This window comes from Salvelinus alpinus, chromosome 33, assembly GCF_045679555.1.
Source record: "Salvelinus alpinus chromosome 33, SLU_Salpinus.1, whole genome shotgun sequence".
NCBI classification, from domain to species: Eukaryota; Metazoa; Chordata; class Actinopteri; order Salmoniformes; family Salmonidae; genus Salvelinus; species Salvelinus alpinus.
Genome location: NC_092118.1, coordinates 17984481 through 18010186, shown reverse-complemented (window position 1 = coordinate 18010186; position 25706 = coordinate 17984481). Strand labels below are relative to the sequence as shown.

At 42.0% G+C, this 25706-nt stretch overlaps 1 protein-coding gene across 8 annotated transcripts in view; it reads right to left on the bottom strand.

Annotated features, from left to right (window-relative positions):
* Positions 1-25706, bottom strand: part of LOC139562744 (nuclear factor of activated T-cells 5-like) — a 60530-nt gene that overhangs the window by 9651 nt on the left and 25173 nt on the right. Inside the window, exons 1-4 of one of the 8 annotated variants that reach the window (XM_071380724.1) lie at positions 13391-13524; positions 11651-11772; positions 1341-1403; positions 70-730 (exon numbers count right to left, since the gene is read on the bottom strand). In XM_071380724.1, coding sequence (XP_071236825.1) covers positions 70-707 — 638 coding nt within the window. In that variant the 5' untranslated portion in view covers positions 708-730; positions 1341-1403; positions 11651-11772; positions 13391-13524. The other 7 variants (XM_071380721.1, XM_071380727.1, XM_071380726.1 and 4 more) reach the window with 7 other exon arrangements.

The following is a 25706-nucleotide window of genomic DNA, read 5'->3' as shown; positions in this document are numbered from 1 at the left end:
CAAAAGGAAGTAAATGATAGGTTTCCACATGGGCTAATTTCACTGTAAAAGAGGTCCAGGGGCACCCACCTTCCTTTGGTACAGGCCTTGCTGTCTGAGCCCAGCTGTGAGAGCACAAAGTGAGGCCCTTTGGCACTGTCTGCATCAAACACGTCCATGCTGGCCTCCTCGGCCGAGGCAGGCTTGGGCCCGGGTCGCTGGCGGGGGGTGCGCTTGCGAGACTTCCGGGGCACCTCTGTGTTGTCGTTGTAGGAGCTGGAGCTGACAATGCTGAAGTTGGAGGCGGAGTCATCCATCCAGATGCTGTTGCTCTGCTCAGAGTCCTGGAGCTGATCCTCCTGGCAAGACATGCGGCTGTCGTCAAACAGGTCCTCGGGCGGAGGCGAGATGTTCAGCACCGTCCGCCGCTTGGAGGGGGTCATCTGGTGGTGCTGCTGGGCCTCCTGGGATGCCCCCCCTCTTCCTCCTCCACCTAGGGATCCTGCCCCTCCTCCTTTCTCGCCGCCAGCCCTGCCGCCACCAGCACTCCCACTGTTGCCAGTCCCGCCCTCGGCGCCAAGCATCTCCGCCACCGCTCTGCTACTTACACCTTCGTCTGGAGCGGCGATGCCGGTGTGAGCAGAGGTCTGGTCGGTGGCTGAAGTAGTGGAGTGCATGGTGGAGCTGGAAGAGGTGGGAAAAGCACTGCGAGGGCCTCCCATGGTCATAGAAGAGGAGACGTTGGTGGCATCTACAGTGTATACAATTGGACAGTAAATAAAGGCATCCCAACCAGCATTGGCTAGCAGTCCCATTCAAACAGCGAAATTTGTTCATGATTGTTTTCTCGTTTTTTTTGCTTTCTTTGATCATCCAATTATAATTTTCACTTTTCTTTTATTGCATCATGATGAGTGAGTGTGTCTATGTGTAGGTGAGTATGTGTGTACACGTGTTCTGACAATTTCTTAAAAAATAAAGTAGGAAAGAGTCCTATTACAGGACATGATGTAAATGAAAAGTCATGAATCTACTGACATGTATATCTAATTATCTGAAATTGATACTTTGAGAGTTTCTAATTCAATCTGCAAAAAATAGTTGCCCAGAATGTGCAGTAATCCAATTCTCTCACCATCTTTCAGTGACACTGGGACTTGATTTTGAATAGCATTTGCCATAAACAGAAATTAACTGGGATTAATTAATATTAATCTACATATAGAGGGATGTTCAAATGAAATGAAGATTATCTGGTGTGTAAGATGATGCGTGCCAAATGGAGCTTTTTCTCATACAGGTTCAAACAATTTAGTTGGGACTGAGCGTAGCCACAGAGACAAGATAAACAAGCTTCTGACCTATGAAGCAGAGAACTGCAGACCATTTTATATGCAGACACTCCCTGCTTCAGAGGGAACTTCCTGGAATAAAAACGAGACAGCGAATGAGCAATAAGAGCTGAACATTCAAAATGTAATAAAAAATAAATAAAAAATACGTTGAACAAAACGTATTTGTGAAAATGGAACCGTCATTCAAGGGTCTCGTTCTATTCCTGCTCAATATATTTTTCTGAAAGTCCTCCTAAAACACCTTAGGAAACATTAGCGAGAGGTGAAAATGGCAGCAAATGTTGAGTACATTTCAAAAGCATTCCTAGTTATCAGGTCCTCAATGCAGGGTACAGTATAGTGCAGCTTCAAGCAAGTGAAATGGCAGATGCTGCATGGTAGATTGTCATCTTCCACTTCTGTGAAAACAAACTGGATTGTTTGGCTAGTGTAGGGCTTGTCCCTGGCATAAAAGGGCAACCAAAACATGGAGTTGGAGAAAGCTTATGACACCCCCATGGTAAGAAATAAAGCATTACAAACACACAATACTTGACAGTATACTAGAGGTGATATGATGGAAGAAATGGATGCCTTGGTGGCCTAAGGGCTTAGCCCTAGGCTAAGGTCTGAGCATGGAGGTGAAATCCTGAAGACTGTTGCAGGAGAAGGGAGAGGAGTGAGAGGACAGGCAGACAAACTATCCTAATTTGTAAAATCTTTATCGATACTGTGAATTCAACATGTCTATAAAAACAAATAAAAAATAAAAAGCGGTGCAACTAGGTTACACTTCATTCAAAAAAGGTAGCTACAGTGCTTATAACTGAAAAATAAGATAGCTTTTTGTTGGTAATTGGAAGAATTCCAGATATCTATGACTCACTACAAGCCAATGTGGTGCATTGTCTATGAAGAAATTCCAGTCACTTTACATTCCACCCACACTCTCTCACTTTACCCATTCCAAATGCACTCATATGTAGGAACCATGCAACAATATGGAGCACAATTATGCTTTAATAGGTTTTTATTTTTCTCGAATTAATTTTAGTGGCTAAACTGATTGAACTTATTGTAGAGTTGCCATGATAAACAGAAGAAATGTATAAAGCCATACATCCATTTACGCTCTGATGAACAAGAATGCTTTCAAAACATACAGCACATTGCTTGTTTAAAGAAATCCATACAATCTAGCGAACAGACAAACAACTTCCACCTGATTGCAGATGGTAGGGAGCAGCTATTTTACCCAATAGATTATATTATTTTATTCAAGAGACAGGAATCATTTTAGTTAGATTGGGATCCAGCAAGACAGCAATTTGTTCCCCATGGCAGCTGTAAGATTCCTTCCACAGACCCCACATGCAGATCCTAGGATGCAAAAGAACTAGTTCCATTTTCACAACCATGTAATTTCAAATGAAAATCAGTTTAAAAACAAGAATAAACAGAACAGAACAGTGGTTTTGAAATGCTGAAGGATTAGTTATGTCAAGTAGAACATCTAAATATGATGCTTTCCATTGAAACACATTTCATGATGTGCTGTTCATACAGATTCTTGGAAGCGTAACAAACATGAGAAACATACAAGCCCTGCTAAGATTGGAACCACAGTGAATGATTTGCAGCCACTTTGAGCGCCCTCTCACCACACTTAAAAACACTCACAGAAACTGGAGAAACAAAGGCCTCAAAGAAACCCAGTCCAGTAAACCCCTCCAGCTATGTAAAGGTTCACAGCTCTTACTCTGCTCCCTCCTGACTTATTTATATGGCCTAAAAGCTTTCTGTAGACTACTGTACATTGGCAAATATGCCTGAGTAAATCGTCCCATCCGTGAGTTGTGTACACATTTCAAACAACTGCCCTTTTATGTCCCGCTGTCTCTCCAGAGGGAGGTAATCCATTTTTTTCTCATCTAAAAATGAGTTGCCCTGCTTTGAGTGTAATGAAACTAAAGACAACAACCGTGTAATAAACATCAGGACAGCAAACGCTGCGGGAGAGAATGAAATCCCTCTGTTTTTGGCCTGTGCTGTGGAGCAGTAGAGCTGTTGGATAGAATCTCCCTCTCTCCCTCTACCACGCCCCCATTAGCCTTCTAGTTTAAACACGCAAGGCTGATTGTTTAAAATGGTTTAAAATGTAGTCAGGTCTTAAAGAAGAGGAAACCCAGAGACACATACAGGGAGGATGGAGGAGAGCACTGATGCATCTCTTTATCCAGGGTATAAATCATTTAAAATCAGGAAGTCTGATTTATCACTGGAGAAAGGCACCTGGCCACAGAAAGAGGCATTTATCACAGACACCTTTTAAACCCTGTTGTTTAGCCTCTTTAAAGCCTAATGTGTCTTTGGTCATCATCATGTCAAGTTAAGACTATTTCTGGACTAAAAAGCACTTTCATTGGAGATTCTTTTTAATCCAGGAGTAGGCTTAATCTGGGTCCAGGAAACTGGCCCTCGTTAAGCATTGCCTGGTTTTAAACCTTTTGATCTTGACAAACTATTAAACCTGCAAACAGCACAGTACATCTGATAACCTTGAAATGCTGAGCGCCAGGTGCTAATGAAGATGTCCTGTTCAATAGGAGCCCATATAACCACCAAAATGGCTGACTCGGGATTCATTTTGAGTCATCACCTGCTCCGTTTGTGCATAATACCATGGCTAACGAAATTCATTGCAATTCAATATTCAAAGGGAGATGGAGGACAAAAAGGTTGAAGGCTTCATGTATAATTACTCTGAGGAGGTTTGGTACAAAGACATCCAGAGGAACAAAGTACAGATAGGTTGAAGCTAGAAAATGTCTTACATAAAATGGTGTATATTATGAACACATTTTATATAGTGCCTTCAGAAAGTATTCACACGGTAGATTTTTTCCACATTTTGTTGTGTTACAGCCTGAATTTAAAATCGATTACCTGAGATTTGTCACTGACCTACTCACGATACCCCACAAGGTCAAAGTGGAATTATTTTTTTCACATTTTTACAAATAAAGAAAAATCCCTTGAGTTGATAAGTATTCAACGTCTTTGTTATGGCAAGCCTAAATAAGTTCAGAAGTAAAAATGTGCTTAACAAGTCACATAATAAGTTGCATGGACTCACTCTGTGTGCAATAATAGTGTTTAACATGATTTTTTAATATGTACCCCACATATACAATTATCTGTACAGTCACTCAGTCGAGCCGTGAATTTCAAACACAGATTCAACCATAAAGACCAGGGAGGTTTTCCAATGCTCGCAAAGAAGGGAAAAAAAGTATTTAAAAAAGCAGACATTGAATATCCCTTTGAGCATGGTGAAGTTATTAATTACACTTTGGATGGTGTTTCAATACACCCAGTCACCACAAAGTTACAGGTGCCCTTCCTAACTCAGTTGTCAGAGAGTAAGGAAACTGCTAAGGGATTTCACCATGAGGCCAATGGTGACATTTAAACAGTTAAAGAGTTTAATGGCTGTGATGGGCAAAACCTGAGGATGATCAACAACATTGTAGTTACGCCACAATTAGGGTTGCAAAGGGTCAGGTGAATTGATTTTATGACATACATGATTTTTTGTTAACTAGTAAATAGTAGCCTACAGAAAAGTGTGTTTAAATCATTTCTAACTTGTTAACAATTTTTGCTAGTTAGTTTTTGCTACCATGTGGGGTTTTAACTTACTTGAGCCTGCTAACTGAGGAGTGTTAATTCACCTGTTTCCATACACGTTTAATTTTAAAACATTTATCTTACAAAGGAGTTGTTTAATCTAACTGCTTAACTATTTATCTGTACATGGAATTGTATTCTTTTTTTTTTTTTTTTTTTTTACATGTTGTTTTCTAATCTCTACAGGAAAATGCCACGGGCACTATCTGATGTGTGGAGACATTTCACTGCAGCTAATGTAGAAGGAAAAGCTGTGTACATTTGCAAATACTGAGTCAAATCATGTGTGAAGAATGCAACAAAGATGCAGAATCATCTGGCCAAGTGACTAAAGTTCCCTCAGCGCTCACAACAAGCAACCTCTGACAAAAGTACCTCAACTTCTATTCGAGGTGAAAATGATGAATCAGACACCTTATCGATAGCAACAGCTTATGTTTTTTGACTCAATGGAGGAAAGTAGTCAGAGAAATGCTGATTAATGTCTTGCTCGAGCTGTGTATGCAACTGGTTCACCTCTGATGCTCACAGGCAATATGTATTGGAAGAGATTTCTGAATGTTCTACACCCAGCATACACCCCTCCAACCAGTCATGCTTTATCTACTCATTTGCTGGATGCAGAGTTCAACAAAGTTCAAGTGAAAGTCAAGCAAATCATAGAGAAAGCCGACTGTATTGCAATCATCTCTGATGGGTGGTCGAATGTTTGCGGGCAAGGAATAATTAACTACATCATCTCCACCCCCAAGAGCACAGACACAAGGGACAACAGACACACCGGTCTCTACATTGCAGATGAGCTGAAGGCAGTCATCAATGACCTTGGACCACAGAAGGTATTTGCACTGGTGACAGACAATGCAGCATGAAGGCTGCTTGGTCTAAAGCGGAGGAGTCCTACCCTCACATTACACCCATTGGCTGTGCTGCTCATGCATTGAATCTGCTCCTCAAGGACATCATGGCACTGAAAACAATGGATACACTCTACAAGAGAGCCAAGGAAATGGTTAGGTATGTGAAGGGTCATCAAGTTATAGCAGCAATCTACCTCATCAAGCAAAGTGAGAAGAATAAGAGCACCACATTGAAGCTGCCCAGCAACACCCGTTGGGGTGGTGTTGTCATGTTTGACAGTCACCTGGAGGGGAAGGAGTCTCTCCAAGAAATGGCCATTTCACAGTCTGCTGATATGGACAGCCCCATCAAGAGGATCCTCCTGGATGATGTATTTTGGGAGAGAGTGGTAAGCAGCCTGAAACCTATAGCAGTAGCCATTACACGGATTGAGGGAGACAATGCCATTCTGTCTGATGTTCAGACTTGCAGATGTAAGAGCAGAAATCCATACTGCCCTGCCCACTTCACCGTTTCTCCAAGCAGAGGAAACTGCAGTTCTGAAATAGATCAAAAAGAGTGAAGACTTCTGCCTGAAGCCCATACACGCCGCAGTGTACATGTTGGACCCCAAGTATGCTAGCAAGAGCATCCTGTCTGGTGCAGAGATCAACAAGGCCTATGGTGTCATCACTACCGTGTCTTGCCACCTTGGCCTGGATGAGGGCTCTTGGGAGTCTGGCAAAGTACACTTCCAAGCAAGGGCTTTGGGATGGAGATGCAATATTGCAGTCGTGCCAACATATCTCATCAGCCACCTGGTGGAAGGGACTTTATGGATCTGAGACTCTTTCCTCTGTCCATCATCCCCCAAATCCCACCAACATCAGCCGCCTCAGAGCGCAACTGGTCCTTGTTTGGGAACACACACAGACCAAAGCAAGGGTTGAAAAATCGGTGGCCATCCGGGCAAATTTGAGACTTTTTGAGCCTGACATCGATCCATCCTCAACAAGGTAGGAAAGTGACAGTGAAGATGATGCCTCAGAATCTGATGTTCAAGAGGTTCTTCTCGTTAATGCAACCGCTGTGTCAGATTTCAAAAAAACTTTACGGAAAAAGCACACCATGCAATAATCTGAGTATGGCGCTCAGGCGCAAAAACAAGCCATACAGGTACCCGCCATGTTGTGGAGTCAACAGAAGTCAGAAATAGCATTATAAAAATTCACTTACCTTTGATGATCTTCATCAGAATGCACCCCCAGGAAACCCAGTTCCACAATAAATGTTTGTTTTGTTCGATAAAGTCCATCATTTATGTTCAAATACCTCCTTTTTGTTCGCACATTTAGTACACAAATCCAAACTCAGGAGGCGCGGGCAAGTCCAGGCGAAAGTTCAGACGAAAAGTAATATTACAGTTCGTAGAAACATGTCAAACAAAGTATAGAATCAATCTTTAGGATGTTTTTATCATACATCTTCAATAATGTTTCAAACTGAGAATTCCTTTGTCTGTAGAAATGCAATGGAACGCAGCTAACTCTCACGGGAGCGCGCGAGACTGAGCTCATGGCACTCTGCCAGACCCCTGACTCAAACAGCTCTCATTCCCCCCTCCTTCACAGTAGAAGCCTCAAACAAGGTTCTAAAGACTGTTTCCATCTAGTGGAAGCCTTAGGAAGTGCAATTCGACCCCATAGACACTGTATATTCGGAGGACCTGACCTGAGGACCATACGTCAGGACTACCGGGCATGATGACTCCTTGCTGTCCCCAGTCCACCTGGCCTTGCTGCTATTCCAGTTTCAACTGTTCTGCCTGCGGTTATGGAACCGCCACCTGTCCCAGACCTGCTATTTTCAACTCTTAATGATCGGCTATAAAAAGCCAACTTATTCATGATTATTATTTGACCATGCTTGTCACTTATGAACATTTTGAACATCTTGGCATAGTTCTGTTATAATCTCCACCCGGCACAGCCAGAAGAGGACTGGCCACCCCTCATAGCCTGGTTCCTCTCTAGGTTTCTTCCTAGGTTTTGGCCTTTCTAGGGAGTTTTTCCTAGCCACCGTGCTTCTACACCTGCATTGCTTGCTGTTTGGGGTTTTAGGCTGGGTTTCTGTACAGCACTTCGAGATATTAGCTGATGTACGAAGGGCTATATAAAATAAACTTGATTTGATTTGATATTCGATAGACAATGACTTGAAAATCTACAAACCTCAGATTTCCCACTTCCTGGTTGGATTTTTTCTCAGGTTTTTGCCTGCCATATGAGTACTGTTATACTCACAGACATCATTCAAACAGTTTTAGAAACTTCAGAGTGTTTTCTATCCAAATCTACTAATTATATGCATATTCTAGCTTTTAGGCCTGAGTAGCAGGCAGTTTACTCTGGGCACCTTTTTATCCAAGCTACTCAATACTGTCCCCAGTCCCAAAGAAGTTAATTCCCATATATTCCCACGGAAAGTTTTCACCTCTGAACAATCCCCAAAATGTGCAACCCTAGCCACAATCCTAACCTAATTGACAGAGAGAACAGAAGGAAGCCTGTACAAAATAAACATTTTCCAAAACATGCATCCTGTTTGCAACAAAAGTAATACTGCAAGAAATGTGTCAAAGCAATTAACCTTTTGTCCTGAATACAAAGTGTTATGTTTCGGCCAAATCCAATACAACACATTACTGAGTACCACTCTCCATATTTTAGCATAGTGGTGGCTGCATCATGTTATGGGTATGCTTGTAATCATTAAGGACTGGGGGGGGGGGGGGGGGGGGGGTTCAGGATAAAAAATATAATGGAATGGAGCTAAGCATAGGCAAAATCCTAGAGGAAAACCTGGTTCAGTCTGCTTTCCACCAGACACTTGGAGATTAATTCACATTTCAGCAAGACAATAACCTAAAACACAAAGCCAAATCTACACTGGAGTTGCTTAACAAGAAGACAGTGAATGTTCCCAAGTGGCAGAGTTTTTACTTAAATCTACTCTAAAATCTATGGCAAGACCTGAAAATGGTTGTCTTGCAATGATCAACAACCAATTTGGCAGTGCTTAAAAAAGATATAAAATAAATTATAATAATAAAACATTCGTCAAATGTTGCACAATTCAGGTGTTGAAAGCTCCTAGAGACTTACCCAGAAAGACTCACAGCTTTAATCGCTGCCAAAGGTGCTTCTACAAAGTTTTGACTCAGCGGTGTGAATACTTATGTAAATGTAATATTTCTGTATTTCATTTTCAATAAATTTGCTAAAATGTTTAAATACATGTTTTCATTTTGTCAATATGTGGTATTGTGTGTAGATGGTTGAGAGAAAAAAACAATTTAATACATTTTGATCTCAGGCTTTAACACAACAAAATGTGTAATAAGTCAAGGGGTATGAATACTTTCTGAAGGCACTGGAACTATTTGGTTTGGCCATAAAATGGTAGTACCAGAATTATCATTCAATATATGTAGGATATTCTTTCCACAAACCCTACCAATTTCCACTTAACAAAAATGCTCAAGGTGGCTGCAAATCACCATGCTCTTAAAACCAATGTGATTATTGCACAGCCCCTGCAGATGGAGGCAATAGGATTCAAGGTGTATTACAGCGTAGACCTAATACATTTTCAAATAAACATAGAACATTTGCTCTTATTGTAAACGCATTACCGAAGACCCATGCCTCCATCTCTGGGACCATTGCATGTTCCATCCTAGCCCAAGTTCTGCTTTTCTTTACCCTTAAACCCTTGAAGGAAACCTTTTTTTCAACGTCATATTCATCACCTCCAGCACCTTCAACATATGTGAAAATAGTGAGTTTCTATGTTTTGTAGTAAAAAAAGGAGGAAGATAAGTGTTTCCAATGACATCATCGTTGTGCATCGTGAAATTGACACATTTTGAGTAGACATTATCTACTAATTGGTTAATGTCATTGGAAAAACATATCTGGATATTTTTTACTACAAAACACAGAAATGCACCATTTTTGCATATGTTGATGTTGGGGTGGTGCTGGAGATAATGAATATGATGTAGATATTTCTTTTTTTAATGTCCCTTTAACCCCACCCCCTTCTACACTGTGTTCCACTACCATTTAAATGAAGAATTAAAGAAACAAAACGTTGACATCAAAAACTCAGTGGCAATACAACACAAAAAACTGTAAATGCAATAAAATGAAAATAATAAGAAGTCTAAAAGTTTAGACGGACCTACTCAACACCCTGGGTGAATTTTGATGGGTTAAGAGCCCTTGGGACTAAATGTCTTCACTACTGACAGAAAGACAGTCACACAACCCACCACGACGCCTGTGGGGCCCAGCTAAAATGCAAGTTAAGTTCATTAATAGCAAAACAACTTGTATCCAATCAACAAAAAAGCAATTCACTTTGTGCATTTGCTGAATATTATTGAAACAAAGAAAGGAAGAACATTTCAAAGACTTTGTGGAGTATGTTCACTTGTCAATATATTGCTGAGGTGTGTGGATTCTGATATTGATCAGGTGCTGTTCAATGTACTGACTGAGTGTCATTTTGGAGCTTGTAAAATAAAATGCATTTCCACTTTAAACTCATGCAGAAGCTAAGTTGGCACAAGAAAACTTGGACCCTTTAGCATGGGTGAGAAGGAGTGGCTGGGATAGTAAGGTCTGAACTAAACAAACATTCCTAAAGATGAACTGAATGAAATTATGGGCAAAAGTAACATAAGGTCATTTCCCTCTCTAATGGGTGTACACCTATAAAAAGACTCCCACTGCAATTACCTACTTAAAACGGAAAAACAGACTCTCTTGTGAAATGCACTACTTGAAATGACCTCCATTAAATGGCCTGGCATTAGTACTATATAGACTGACTGAAAGGCAAGGAAGAAAGTTGACCTCAGACAACAAATAATTCATGCTCATTTCAGACTTCTAGATGGAAATCAATAACATGTTACATCAATTAGAAAAAAAGGGAGAGCTAATCAGCAAAGTAAAAGCAATATGAATTTTGTACGGCAAGAGTTGACTAAAAACAGCCAACATTACTACATAACAGCTGAAGCCAACCTAGAGTGATGCTACATCTCCATTCAGCCATATCTCAAAGAAGAGTGGTCAGGGGAGGGGACACAAGTAATGAAGCCTTAAGGTTACAGGCAGGGGTGGCAGGACAGGGATAAGAACAGGGATAGGAACAGGAACAGGGGCATGGAAGTGTGCAGCCGTACAGAGCTAAACAGTAAGGACACTGGCATCAGGGATGTGGTGACAGCCAGGCCAAGCTATAAAAAGTAGCAGGGCAGGCAAAGGATGGGTGATGGGTGTAGGGTAATATCAGAGCCAGCATGCACCCGCCTTGCAAAGTACAGTAACAGCACAGAACAGCAAAGGTGTAAAAAGGACAGAGCAGAGATGCTTCAGCAGAGAGCTATATTGCCGGCAAATGGAGGAAGGTTGTGCAGGGATACGGGGAGGGAGAAACTACTTGAACAAAGAGCCGAAGCGATGGGCAAAATTGTCTGGTGTGACCAAAAAAAAATAACCTGAACTGCTGGACAGCCTAAAATTAAAGAGTTGTCCTCATTTGACAGAGAACTAATAGAAACCTACATTTTAAATGTCAAAGTATTTTTTCAATACTTGATTCCAAAGATTTGGGGTACAAAATAAAGCTCACAAAAAAAGTGAAAAGAAGAGATAGCCAGAAGAAGTAAGGCCAATTTGCAGTAAAACCTACAGTCCCAAATTAAATTTCATGTAAACTGAAAAATACTTCACCTTCCTCCAGCTACAGCCAGTATGTCCCGCCTTGTCTGAGGGCTGCATTGGCTGCATTGAAGCACTGATGTCCGAAGGCAACAGACTTCTGGTTCTACTGAAACTCACTCTAAACCGGGGCACTTTGGTAAGGGGCAGAGTAAAAAGAGCTAAAGTGAATTGCATTTTGAACGTTCAGGTTGTGACAGATTTAACCAGAAAAAGGTGTTTTGTTTTATATTTTTTCTCTTCCTTTGAATATGATATTGGGTTAATTAACATTTAGGCCTACAGTTGCAAACACACTAGTTTCAGTGATTTTTCTAGATTCCTTATGTGCAAGTACTGTAGTGTACTAGATGTACTATTTAGCCTTACACAGACTGATGTATGGTGTCAGAAGATACTTCTTAAAATAATGTTGTGGCAGTAACTGGTTAAGCAAAATAGCTGCAAAACACATAAGTAAACAGTTAGTGATATTTCTGGAATTTTGCAAAGAGATATCACTGAATTACTTAACATTTTTGGATCTCAAACAATGCTTTTGTGAGCAGTACCGAAATGGTTTTGTACCCGGCTTCTGATTTGTGTCTTGTCCCAAAGAGAGATGGTTTGCATTTTTATAACTTTTATCTTCACAAATGTACAATAACAGACTGGGAGCCAATTGCTATTGTCAATTAATGGGGTACATTTTGCTTTTCATGATTTAGTGGACACCAAAAAGACAGACTGCCGTATTGAAGATCATTCAGACAGCCCAAGAAGATGGGGACTGTAGGTCTTGTGTGCCCCGAAAGAATCAGGGGTGTCCTCTAACGGCATGGAATGAAGAGGGTTTCCTTAGACTCCAACTGCAAGGCACAGTGTTCCCAGCAAGGACTGTAGGCATGACTTTGTTTTGGCATAACCCAACCACTGAAAACAGTGCAATCCGTTTAGCCAATTGTTGAGCTAAGATCATGAAGTTGGATTTCTATGGAGAGCAAGAATGTTTGTGTGTTACAGCCCCTACGCCCTGATGGGAAAACCTTAAAAAATGTCTACCCTAAAGCACATTAAAAGAGGCCTTTCTGATCTGCTTGCAACCTGTAGGCCTGTGTCATAAAGAGATGTGTGGATCCTAAAGTCCCTGTATAGAATCATTGTGTCAGCACAAAACCAGGCAATGCTTTACTACAGCTCATTTTCAGTCTAGCCCTCTGATTGGGATTCTAAAAGGGGCTGCAGCTGGAGCTGATTACATCTGAGCTGTGAGGTTTATAGCAACCAGCAACAGATCATGATATAAAGGTGCTCATAGTTCTGCATGTCTGCAATAATTATCTCTGTGTAAAACCCAGGGGATAATGGACACCAAAAAAAAAAAAAAGGAACAGGTAATTCCCATCACTCACAGTTAGAACTGTTCACAGTCTTCAGAGACGTGAGCAAGTCCCCAGTGCCCAGGGATGGCTGGCTGGCATTGTGTGCAGTGTGTTTGCTGAGGGCCACAGGACGCCCATGGGAGAGGGCAATAAGGCCTCATAACTCCGGTCTTCAGCAGCTGCTCCTTGCCTATTGGCTGTACTCTCTACATGCAGGTGTAAGCCTACAGGTACAGACTGTGTGCTGCCTACCCCTAATGTAGTTGGAAGTGGTCTTGCAGGTAGCCTAAAGAAGGGTTGACTCCAGGAAACAGGATGGAACCATTACCAGCACTGCTCACTGTTACCATGGAGGCAGAAGAGAAGAGGGGGTAGAGGAGGAGGGGCTTACCTGAGTCAAGGGCAGCTGAGGGAGGAGGAACCGCCTCTCCACCGCTCTTCTGGCTCATGGCTGCTGCTGGGTTTTGCTGAGTGGAGGATGGCAGCTGCAGCTCTTTGGGGAGAAGGTCATACACCGATTCTGTGTAGAGAGAGAAGAGAAAAGAGAGAGCGGGGGTTCAGGAGGTGAGTCGAGTCCCACTTGAAAGGCTGTTCGTAATCTCACAGCATGAGAGCGCTTGCAAAGAAGTCAGCAGATTTACTGTACATTAAGCTTTTTCAGAATTCTAAAAGACAAGTTTAAATATAGCAAAGTCCTTTTCAAAATGTGAGTAAGATGGTCAATTTTCAAAATTGTAAAATGCAATTCTGTGACTTTTTTTCCATTTCACTTATAGGCTATACTCATAGGCTCTCCTTATAGACATCAAGAAAACATTTCAAAGGGGGAAAAACAATAACCTTCGTACACATGGTACATCATGCCTTTGGCGGTTGACACTGACCCTGTACCAGGCCCAGAGCATTGTCCTGCCTGGCCAGCACTCTGGAAAATGACCTAGCAGTTTATAAATGTACTATAACAACAAGAGCATAGTGATAAATACAGCCCCAGTCCAGATTCCTGCCATGTCTCCACAGCCTGGCCTATCAGCTGCTGCCCGGGTGCCCCCACCACCTACCAACCCTCATCCCCACGTGTCTGTGCCAGGGGCCTTGGACGTCTCGCTCAGCCCCCTCCCTGAAAAATGGCAGGGAGCTATTTAGAGGAACAAGAGCACAATGCCCCCCGAGCCATGTTTAGTATGCTGATGAGCACCACACTGAAAACCAAAGGGGCTGAGGAGGACTGGAGGAAGGCGGGTGTGGAGGGAGGTGACTTCAAGCGCTACACTACTTGTGATGACGACCAGCACACCTTCCAACTCCCTCCATTCAATAGGACTATCTATGGTTCTGCAGAATGAGCCTCTTCACACTTACTAGACTTTTACTAATATAACGTTGGCTACACATTACTCAAATGTAAACTTGCTTACTTTCTGTCTCAACTGTTACCTTCGGAGGTAGCGCATGACACGACAGTGTCACCCCCCCCCCCCCTCCCTTGAAGCAGGGCAGTGCGAACAGAATTGTCTCATTGAGCCAACACTCCTACAGTATAAATGGCAATACCAGAGCAATGTTTTGAAACAGCTGAAACGTATAGACATTTTCCTAATATTTGAGACTTGTTTTATTGAGTTTTTACCTGAAATTGCAGTAACAGCCTGCTACATTCTGAAATTGTCGCAGTAGGTGCCGGCTGCACTGAGCCATGTAAAACTATGGAAGCCCATCCCCACCACCTAAAACAATGTCAAATGTTGATCATATAAATGTTTTATTTGTAACATTGTGTGGTGATTTCAGAGGTGGCACCACAGGTCCCAGAGTGGTGGTGGGTGGGGCAATTGTTTTGCTGGGGCCTAGAGCTTTTCCTGATCTGGTAGTAGCCTAACCTAACCAATTCCGGACCCTATTTGAAGCGTATGACATAGTAATAAATCACTGTAAAAAATCTAGTCATATGTAAAAAAAAATAATAAACAAATTTTACAAACATTACAACCCTTCACACAGATTAAGAGACAACTGCGATTGGACAAAGACAAACAAGGCTGAGCTCGCTGTATGCAGGGTTGCTCATACAGCAAGTCATTACTATTGTGTTGATTGATTCATTCCAGTCAACAACTTTGGATTAAAAAGGACTAGGTAGCCTAGTTACCCGAAGTGTGACTATAAACCACATTTGATCACATTCACATTTTCTTAGAACACAAATAAATGGGCCCATTTTAGGCTATAAATTAGGAATGTGCATCTTTCCCTTTCACAACGATTTAATGCGTATCTAGATACATGGGCTCCGATACAATACATGAACGAAACGTTTTAGTTTGAAATGATTCTGGTGCGATTCAGTTTGAGTAGAGAACAAATTGATGCGTTGAGATGCAGTAACATTTGTTCCATAAACACATTCATTTTCCATTCTAAATTAAAACCTGTTGCTGATGGAGCTCATGAGTTGGGCCTCGCTGAGCTGGATCTGCCGGTCTGTCTGTAAATGATGTATGTCTATGGTGTATACTGTGTAGGCACCTGATCTGAGCCATAAGGGAGACTAGGCATCTACCACCAGATTAGGGGGGCAATGTAGCTTTATGTTTTTCATCTCCCCACTTTGAAATCCCCATCACCTACTAATTAACTTGTCATTTTTGCAGATTAAATTTGCACAAGTAATGTATTAATATTTATCATTAACAAATTAGCTATGACATATCCAATGAATATATAGCACAACTTTGGATTCCACCCCATCTCAAAACTTTTGAACGTTTGACATTTTTAGCGAGCTTCTTTTCTCTTCCTGTGTTAGCAATGCCGCACACCTCCCAAAAGTGACTACATGTTATGAAATGATCAACTTTACCCTGATATCTAATTACCATATACACTGAGTGTACAAAACATTAGGAACACCTTCCTAATATTGAGTTGCACCCCTTTTGCCCTCAGAACAGCTTCAATTCGTCGGGGCATGGACTCTACAAGATGTTGAAAGCGTTCCACAGGGATGCTGGCTCATGTTAACTCCAATGCTTCCCAAAGTTGTGTCAAGTTGGCTGGATGTCCTTTGGTTGGTAGAACATTGATACACACAGGAATCTGTTGAGTGTGAAAACCCAGCAGCGCTGCAGTTCTTGACACACTCAAACCGTACTACCATACCCTGTTCAAAGGCACTTAAATATTTTGTCTTGCCCATTCACCTTGTGAATGGCGCACAAACACAATCCATGTCTCAATTGCCTCAAGCCTTAAGTCTTTCTTTAACCTGTCTCCTCCCCTTCTCTACACTGATTGAAGTGGATTTAACAAGTGACATCAATAAGGGATTATAGCTTTCACCTGGTCAGTCTATGTCATGGAAAGAGCAGGTGTCCCTAATGTTTTGTACTTTCAGCGTGCACTGATCAATTAAAGCAAAACTACCAAAACTATTGCTGATGGTGAACCTGAACAATTGAAGCATCTATTGTAAGCACGTTGATAACAGTCGAGCAAATTACATATGTTGTCACTGAACTAATAAAGCCTAATATTGTGCAAGCCCTTTTAGCATTTGAATGCTGAAGGTGCCGCCCAGATGTACATGATCCTGCAGGGACAGGGCGCCTAACTCGCGTTGGTCAGCACGCAAAGCTGGGCACAGTGTGCAGTCTACCTAGGCTACTGATATTCCCTGGGCTTTTTCGGCATGCAAAATGACTTGTAGATCAATGACTGTCAACACAGTTATATGGCTAGTTCGACAGTGAATGAGAGGACACATCAGTTGTCATAAAAACACATTTGAACCGGCGATTCGCAATGTTAGAATCGATTTTCTGACGGATGCATGCTACGTTTGGATCGTTTTGAGGTCCGCGGACCGACGGTAAACATCTGAAAATTGGGTGAATCGTTTCATCCCTCCTATAAATACATAGCGTAGGCTATAAAAACATGTTACGTTTCCCCTGGCCAGGCGCAGATGGGATCAGATCGCATAGGCTTCTCTAGGCTACCTGCAGCTGTAGTTGTTATCAGTAGACTACAGTTGATCAGACTAATTGTGCACTTTGACAAATCATGAAGCATTCTTTTTCTTGTGGCAGTTATGGCCTTCCATATAAAACAGCTTTGATAGGCTAACTTTACCTGATGAAAACATGCCGTTACAGCAACTCTGTGCTTCTGTCTAAAATGTAACGAGTGTAGGCTATAGACGAGAAAATAAACCCTTTAATTGTCTGCACATACATGTTTGTGAATTGTTGTATTATTCAAGAGTGTAATATGGTTTGGTTGCATTATTCAACAATGTAAAATGTTTTAGAAGAAAAGTTTGTCAATGTTTAATAGTTTGTGCTTACTGGCTAGTGGCTACTGTGATATTTATGTAAAATTTGAGCTGCGGACAAAGAATGCCGTGTTGCCAGCCACAACAAAAGGTAAAGCAAGGATGTAATGTGACTTGAAAAGTTACATTTTCTTTCACCACCCCGCTCCTCAGACTCTCCTTCATATCTCGTAGTGGGAATAGGGCCATAGTCCTACTGAGCATCAAATTCCCTATCCCAATTATCATTTGAATCGATTGCTTTTTGTGTCCTAGTAAAACCCCTGCTGATCCTTTATAATTTTTACAAGACAGAAAGTTCAATAGCTACTTTTCACTTTATGATTGAGATTGCAACACCAGAACTGAATGAATCCATACAATCATGTCAAAGTAGAATCAAATGAATGGCCTGCTGAGGGTTCTCTGAGAAGGAAACCATCTTTTACTTTCAAACCTGAGATGGTAACACCTCAGGGATAAAACGACTTCTATGGAAATAACAAGACTACGCAGGTCACAGCAAAAGCCTTGGCATGTCAATAAGTAGCATTTCAGAACTGATTACAGTAGAGAGAGCAGGATTGACAGAGGGCCTTTCTCCCTCGGACTCCCCCCTCAGGGCGAACGGGACAGAGGGAGGGGAGCTAGAAAGCCTTAGGTCAACAACATGACAACACGTTTACTACCAGACCCTATTCATCTTCCAAATATTATGGTATGAACTTACAGCGGCCATTACAGTCGCCTGACTCTCTGCCAACTGCCAGCTTTAATTACTTGCAGCTGAGTCCCGGGGTTTGGTGTGTGTATCAGATACTTAACCCTCCCATTGTTACCGCTGGCTGTCTACTACAGATGAACCTGGGAAGCAAGCAGTGAAACCAGCCCACAGGCCTCGAGAGTCCCACAGCACTGCTCATTCTGGATGAACACACAGTTTCCCACACAGAGGGGCCTGAAAATGACAAACTCTGCCGCCTCCTCGTCCAAGCTTCACGTTGGAGCAGCACAAGCAGATCTGGTGTGGTTTAATGCTTCTACGTTAGGTAACCCCTTCAGAAAAGAAAGGCATAAACAAACACACACACTTTCTCTCTAATTCTCTGAGTCTGCCGCTCCGTTTACCAGTCCTCCCTGGTCACACTGATGGCACATGCGGGAACATGTGCACTCTGCACGGGGCCCTTCCAGTAAACAGAATGCAGACCGCACAGACAGAAAATATGTACTCTGCTCTCAGGGCTCTTCTCTCGAATCAGTGGCTGGCCTGTTTTAGTGTTTCCACAGTCCCAGGACTTTATAAAGAGTGAAAATTCCTATTCTGCTGCATAGTTTCCTCCCTCGCAAACAGAGCACAGTGCTTTCTTTTCACATCGCTAAACACGATTTTCCTTTCGCATGGGGAAAAGAAAAACAAGGGTCAATATCATTAACTGGCTAAATAAACACATTGACTTGACACCATGTGTTGCCTCCATTTTAACACGCTCTATATTCTTACACCCGGTTTTGCTGTTCTGTGAATTTGATCAAGTCAGACTGAAAATGAGGATAACTTAATTTCCTCTCCTATTCTGATAGAGTTCAGAAAGTGAATCAGTTCAGTTCCAAAACTGGATTTAAGATGCCAATTATTATATTTGATCTGCTTCTAAACTAAAATGAATGAAAGGAAAGATGCTACCATCCCATTTCTCAAAGAAAGAATGCTGTTACTATACCTGCATTGATGATAGGGTTTAAATTATAATTAAGATAAGGGTACACTTTATTTAGCCTAACTCTGCCAAGCCTATGATCTGCCACATGCAGCCTACTGTTCAAAGATTCACCTTCTTTAGAGGCAAATCCAGGCAAAGTTGATCTCAAAACATCCACACAGTTAAAAATCATGTCCATAGCATGTGACACCCTTGTGTTCAGTTTTTACTGCACAACTCTATGTCGAAGTAAAAGTGTAAAGAGAGACCACTCACCATGGGAAAGGCAGGACTTACACTCCCATTCATTTCCCTCACATTCCTGCTGCTTGCTCTTACTAGCCCTTGCACCTGGGGCGTGGCACTGCGTTTTTGGCTGAATGACTGTTAACACCCCTTCTGTCCCCCTCCCCTCCCACCACTGGTCTTGTTACAGGTGTTCACCAACCTTTTTCTATCAGCTTGTTCAACAGGTTGGTTGCATTGTCATTGGAAGCTTGTCAAATAGAAATGGAGGCCATTGAGAAAAACACAAACAGCCAAAGTAGGATAAAGGTGCAGGGTGGCTAGGCTACATTATGGTGGGACACCACTAAATGAAGAGACAAGGAAGGATAAAGAATAGGCTTACCTTCACAGCAGCACATCTGATGTGCAACTCAGGCAGGGAGAAACACATTCAGAGGGCTGGCACCTGCAGTGAGCTATTTACAACACTCCTGATATGTTTACAACCAAGCCTACATGAGGGCTGCCACTGACACCATAGCAACAGGGAACATGGGGGCACTTTCCAGAAGAGAGTTGTCTCTTCTCATGAGAAAATGAGGAGAAAAACAGACACATACAAAACGCCAAAATAAAGAAGTTAGCCTACACCATTTACAGGTGGATAATTCTACAACTGCCAGAGTTACTGTAAATACTGCAGGATCATCTCAGTAAGCAACGGTAACCCATGTGTTTAAAAAATCTGTTAAATCTTTAAACAGCACCCACGGCCTCCCCTGACATCTAAAGCTGTCTGGGCAGCCATTAATTTTCTATTCAAATCAGGTGCTACTCTGGTATGAGCCCAGAGGGAAAACTCAACAACTTCGCAAAATACACTCCTAAAGGCAATACAAACCATTGAAGCACAAGTCACATACGGCCCACCTACTTTGTAAAACGTTGATACTGAAAAATACGCTCGAGTGAACGTTGAATGATGACGTCAAAAGCGTTGTCTCAAATTTGTTCAACTGGAAGGAAGATGTTGCCATCCAATGTATGACTGAAACATGGTGAAATTGTTGCGACAAAGAGGTGCTCAAAGTATTCACCACAGAAATGTCAACCAAAATCAGTAAAGAGAAACAAAAGTTTTGATAAGTAGACCTAGCCTAACCTGTCCACTGTGATTCTCACACCCAACAGTAACCTATATAAATCAGCAAGAGTCCACTCAAGCCACAACAAAACGGTTTTCCCAAAGACAACTATGACAATCACAACCGTTGCAATGCCCTTCAGTCTCAATTTGGCCAACCTAACAGAGGCATGATTCCAATGCGCCTGACAACTTAGGGATGGAGTAATAAAATGCTTCCACGGTATCCCCCAACAGCAAATCTGTCCCCTCTCACGCTCTCCAGGAAAACTGGAGGGGTGGTGGAGAACAAAATGAGGGGTCACTAGCTCTGGTGTCAGGGATTAATGTAAATGTTCACGTTCTCCATGTGTTGACATCTAGGGGGCAAGTGCTATCATCAGAGCACAGTTGGATTGCGCATTTCCAGTGTCACCGTATCGTCATCAACCCTCATCTCTTGCTGCTGTGCCCGCTGCCCAAATACAGGTGTAAGCAAGGACCACACGGCCTAGTGACATCATTATAGACGTGGTCACCAGCACACCTCCAACAAGGACATTGCAAAAAAGACTAACAAAGACACTGTGATGTGTGTCAGTCACAGTCTTGTGGAAACAGTTTGGTTAAAAGCACAACAGACACAACTTTTACTTCTGTGACTGGAACACACAGTTCCAGTCACAGAAGTACTCCTCCTACAGGTTCCCAATGCACTCCTACAGGTTCCCAATGCACTGACCCACCACACAGCTGAACTGAGGTCTCTATTTGTGCATAACCAAAGGAACATTCATATCGCCATCTAGGTACCTGAACACTGGAAACCAAATGAGACCATCCTCAGCCCCAGACCAGTCAATCTCTCACTACCTGAGAAAAAAACAGAATGGCTTCATTAATCCAATTGAGCAGGTCTGGTCTTCTCAGCTACTTCCTAATGCATGGCAAGTGCTATGTCCTATCACCTAAGCCATCCACTGATGAATGTTTTATGACAATGCTCTCCATGGAATTGAATCCCAGAGCAGATCTATTCTTCACACAGAGACAGAGATGAATCAACCACCTGAAAGAAAAAACAACCACAATGTGTGACTAACAACACATGGACCCATACCCTCAGACTCCAGTCCACTTCCTTAGAGGTTGGCCGGATGTTTCGTATGAATAGCTTAGGTGAATTTGATCAATTCAAATCAATGTTCTACTTGGAACAATGTTGTTGGGGCAAATAGCTCAAATAAATTACTTAATGAGTGGAAATATTTGAGTCATAGCCCAGTTGCAGTACAATGTTTAGGAGGAGTCACAAGGAGTGTAGAGGTTAGTTTAGAGCAGATTAACTTTTACAGCAGGCTTCTTTCCACACAACCAGTCCAAGAGCCATTGGTCAAATTGTTCGGGTCGTGTGTGTGTGTGTGTGTGTGGTTGATCATTAGTACAGCGCCATAACGTCTCACTCAAACAATATCTTAACACTGAGATGAAAGAATACCATTTTAGACCAACGCAGTGAGCATTGCATGGACAGAGGGGTTAACAGTGGATTTATAATCTCCCTTCCATGTGCTTCCTAGTTTGTCATTTATTCCATTCAGTATGCCAGGGGAAGAAACTAACTAGCCGAGGTTTCTTAACCATTGACTGAAACGCTTCACAAGGTGATAGGAATTTGATTTTGGTCACTTTGTCAATTAATCCATTTCTCAATACTGCACCTTTCGGTTGGAGAATATGCTAGCTTGCTGTTGATGATGATTTTCCCAGCTAGACATTCCTCTGCATTGTGCAGTGCTCGTGGCTCAGGCGGTGAGTGGTGGCTGGCATAGCAGAAGCTTTGCTACGTAGGGGCACTATCGGCAAAGACGATAGAGAAGGACCTATAGCCGATAGAATAGAAGAGGCCAATATATCGGCTCGGCCGAGTATCGGTCGTTCTCTAGCTTTGTCTAGATAAATTACCATAATGTAAACGTGATTTCTGTCATTCTGAGCATCGTGGGTGGACGCCATAGTCAGGTTACACAACTAATGCATATGGACCAGGTAGATTTCTCAAATGTCCGGTAAATTAACACGCTGCCGTTCAAATGTTCCGCGCCACTTTTTGCTAATGGAAATCCTGGTCTGTCTGTGCTGTGTTTACCAGTGGCTTCAGAGAGGAGGAACAGACAATATGAAAGAAAGACTTCAGAAATCTGTGGAATTCAAGCTATTTACAGAAGCCAGCCCTCTGCACACACCCACAAAGACACACAACACACGGGATGGTTTACTGAACCAGGCCTTACATACCATCAGGTGTGGTCTGTCAGTCACAATAGGGTCCATCTGCTAATATCTATCTTGTTACTGCCCGTCTCATTCATAGGACACAAATCACAGGACTGCCATTCCCCCTCTCCCCCATTATCACAAGGACGCTGCTTCACAATGAGCTTAGTGTGCCCACATAGGCATGTCTCCAGCCAGTGGGAAAACCATGCTTAGGCAACAAGGAGGCCTGTGGTCACTCAGCACGCACAAATACACTCACTGCATGACATCACCAAGCCAGGGCTACACTCAGAGCTTTTAGCTTCTCAGCCTCCCAAACAGGACAATCAGAAAAACAACCAGCCATATAACACTGAAATTAGAGTTAATTTACCTCAGAGACTATCTGCACTTTAGAGATTAATTGCACTGACTAGTGATGAAAAAAATGTAATAATCCATACGGTTACATATCAGGATATCATTTTGGGCAATATATGGTTTTGTTTTGACAATATCGCAATATTATTTTTGTGCTAGTTGCACCAAAGTTCCAGTATTTTTCCCCTCATGGCTTGTTCTCCATCTTCTTTTTAAATAGGGAGCCAATTTGTTTTCAGCACTTTTATTTCCATGACTGATCAAATCTATTTTTCTCATGGCTCTCTCGTCCCTCTACAGAAGACACATGGTGAGCAATACGTTTGTAACATGGAACAGTAATAAAAACTAAATATATACATACACACACACACCACCGTTCAAAAGTTTGGGGTCACTGAGAAATGTACTTGTTTTTGAAAGAAAAACTATTTTTTCTGTCCATTAAAATAATATCAAATTGATCAGAAATACAGTGTAGAAATTGTTAATGTTGTAAATGACTATTCTAGCTAGAAACAGATGATTTTTTTATGGAATATCTACAGAGGCCCATTATCAGCAACCATCACTCCTCTGTTCCAATGGCACATTGTGTTAGCCAAACCAAGTTTATCATTTCAAAAGGCTAATTGATCATTAGAAAACCCTTTTGCAATTATGTTAGCACAGCTGAAAACTGTTGTTCTGATTAAAGAAGCAATAAAACTGGCCTTCTTTAGAATAGTTGAGTATCTGGAGCATCAGCATTTGTAGGTTCGATTACAGGCTCAAAATGGCCAGAAACAAAGAACTTTCTGCTGAAACTCATCAGTCTATTCTTGTTCTGAGAAATGAAGGCTATTCCATGTGAGAAATTGCCAAGAAACTGAAGATCTCGTACAATGCCGAACTGGCTCTAACCAGAATAGAAAGAGGAGTGGGAGGCCCCGGTGCACAACTGAGCAAGAGGGCAAGTACATTAGTGTCTAGTTTGAGAAACAGACTCCTCACAAGTCCTCAACTGGCAGCTTCATTAAATAGTACCCGCAAAACACCAGTCCCAACGTCAACAGTGAAGAAGCGACTCCGGGATGCTGGCCTTCTATACCTGCTGTAAACTCTGTATGTGACAAATACAAATTGATTTGATTTTGATTTGGTTAAAAGACAAAAAAGGTCAATGCTATTTACTAGTGCCAGGACGATACCATTATCGCGATACTCGTTAGTATCGTGGCAAGGTAACGAAACAAAGTGGATTTAACTTCTTTAGGAAAACAGCCCTAATGTTGGAAACAAACATCCATTATGTTGTCATCGAGCAACAATTATTTATTTTCCAAGCTATAGCACACAATATTTTACACACAGCAGGTTTTTAAAGGACCAAAGAGTCTGCTTCATGGTTTCATTTTTGTCATGGAAAAAGTATCGCAATACTGGTATAGTCCCGAAGGAGAAAAATGCATCTCTTCCCAAGTGAATGATTGATGAACAATGGTTAGTGGTTGAGGCTCTATCAGTAACAGCCATGTTGACATATGAGAACTATGAAAGACTCCAAACCATTCACCCAGCAGCCCATGAAATTCACAGTCAAACGTCAGCTCTGTAGAGCATTGAGAAACAGAGACCCCTCTCCTACCATCCATCTATAAATCCCAGGAGAGTTATTAGTAACATGCTTAAAAATAGCCTGCGGCGTCACAAGCCTCCAATTATGGAACCTTTGTGGATTTGCTCTTGATTTTGCTACGAGCGCATGTTGACTCTGTTGATAAGAATGTTGGAATAAGCTGATAAAATATTTGGCATTAACAATTTATGTTAGGAAGGGTTGTTTTGGCCTTGAGGCTCCCCCTTCATGGGGGTTGGGGAGGGAGGTAATTGATGCATTTAGAAAAAACTAATTTTTTAATTGCCAAACCTGAAAATAACATTATTACTCATTACTGAGCAGAGCACTATGAAAGGACTGCAGCAACAGCAGTCAGAACAACCAAAATAAAACCAACTGTGTATTTACCTATTTGTATAATTTAACCCATGATGAGATAGGCTTGCTGTAAACATTGACCACAATCCTGATTGAACTCCTCAGTTGGACCATGATGGTGCCGCATGGAGGGCTGAGTGGGGTTGTAGCGGTCTCTGCCCTGGCTAGTGCTGCATGGCAGTGCTAATTTGTCCTTCAGTCTCACCTCTCCCAGCCATACTAAGACCACCCCTACAGTATATTAATGACCTAAGAGGATTTGGCACAAAATCTAATTAAGGCTTTAGAATGTCTGCTGATTAATTAGAAATAACCATGGGAGAATGAGGCTATTATCAGAGCAATGGTACAAGCCAACACCACCACAAATAAATAATTGATGACAACTCAGTTTGCAATGTTTGGAGGCGAGGGTGTTATCCTGAGAAGAACAAGATTTAATTAAAATCAAATCAAAGTTGATTTGTCACGTGCACTGAATACATAAGGTGTAGACCTTACAGTGAAATGCTTACTTACAAGCTCTTAACCAACAACGGCTGGACACAATGCATAGTCCGGGTCTTATGGCTTGGGGGTAAAAGCTGTTGAGAAGCCTTTTGGTTCTAGACTTGGCGCTCCGCTACCGCTTGCCATGCAGTAGCTGAGAGAACGGTCTATGACTGGGGTGACTGGAGTCTGACAATTTTTAGGGCCTTCCTCTGACACCGTCTAGTATAGAGG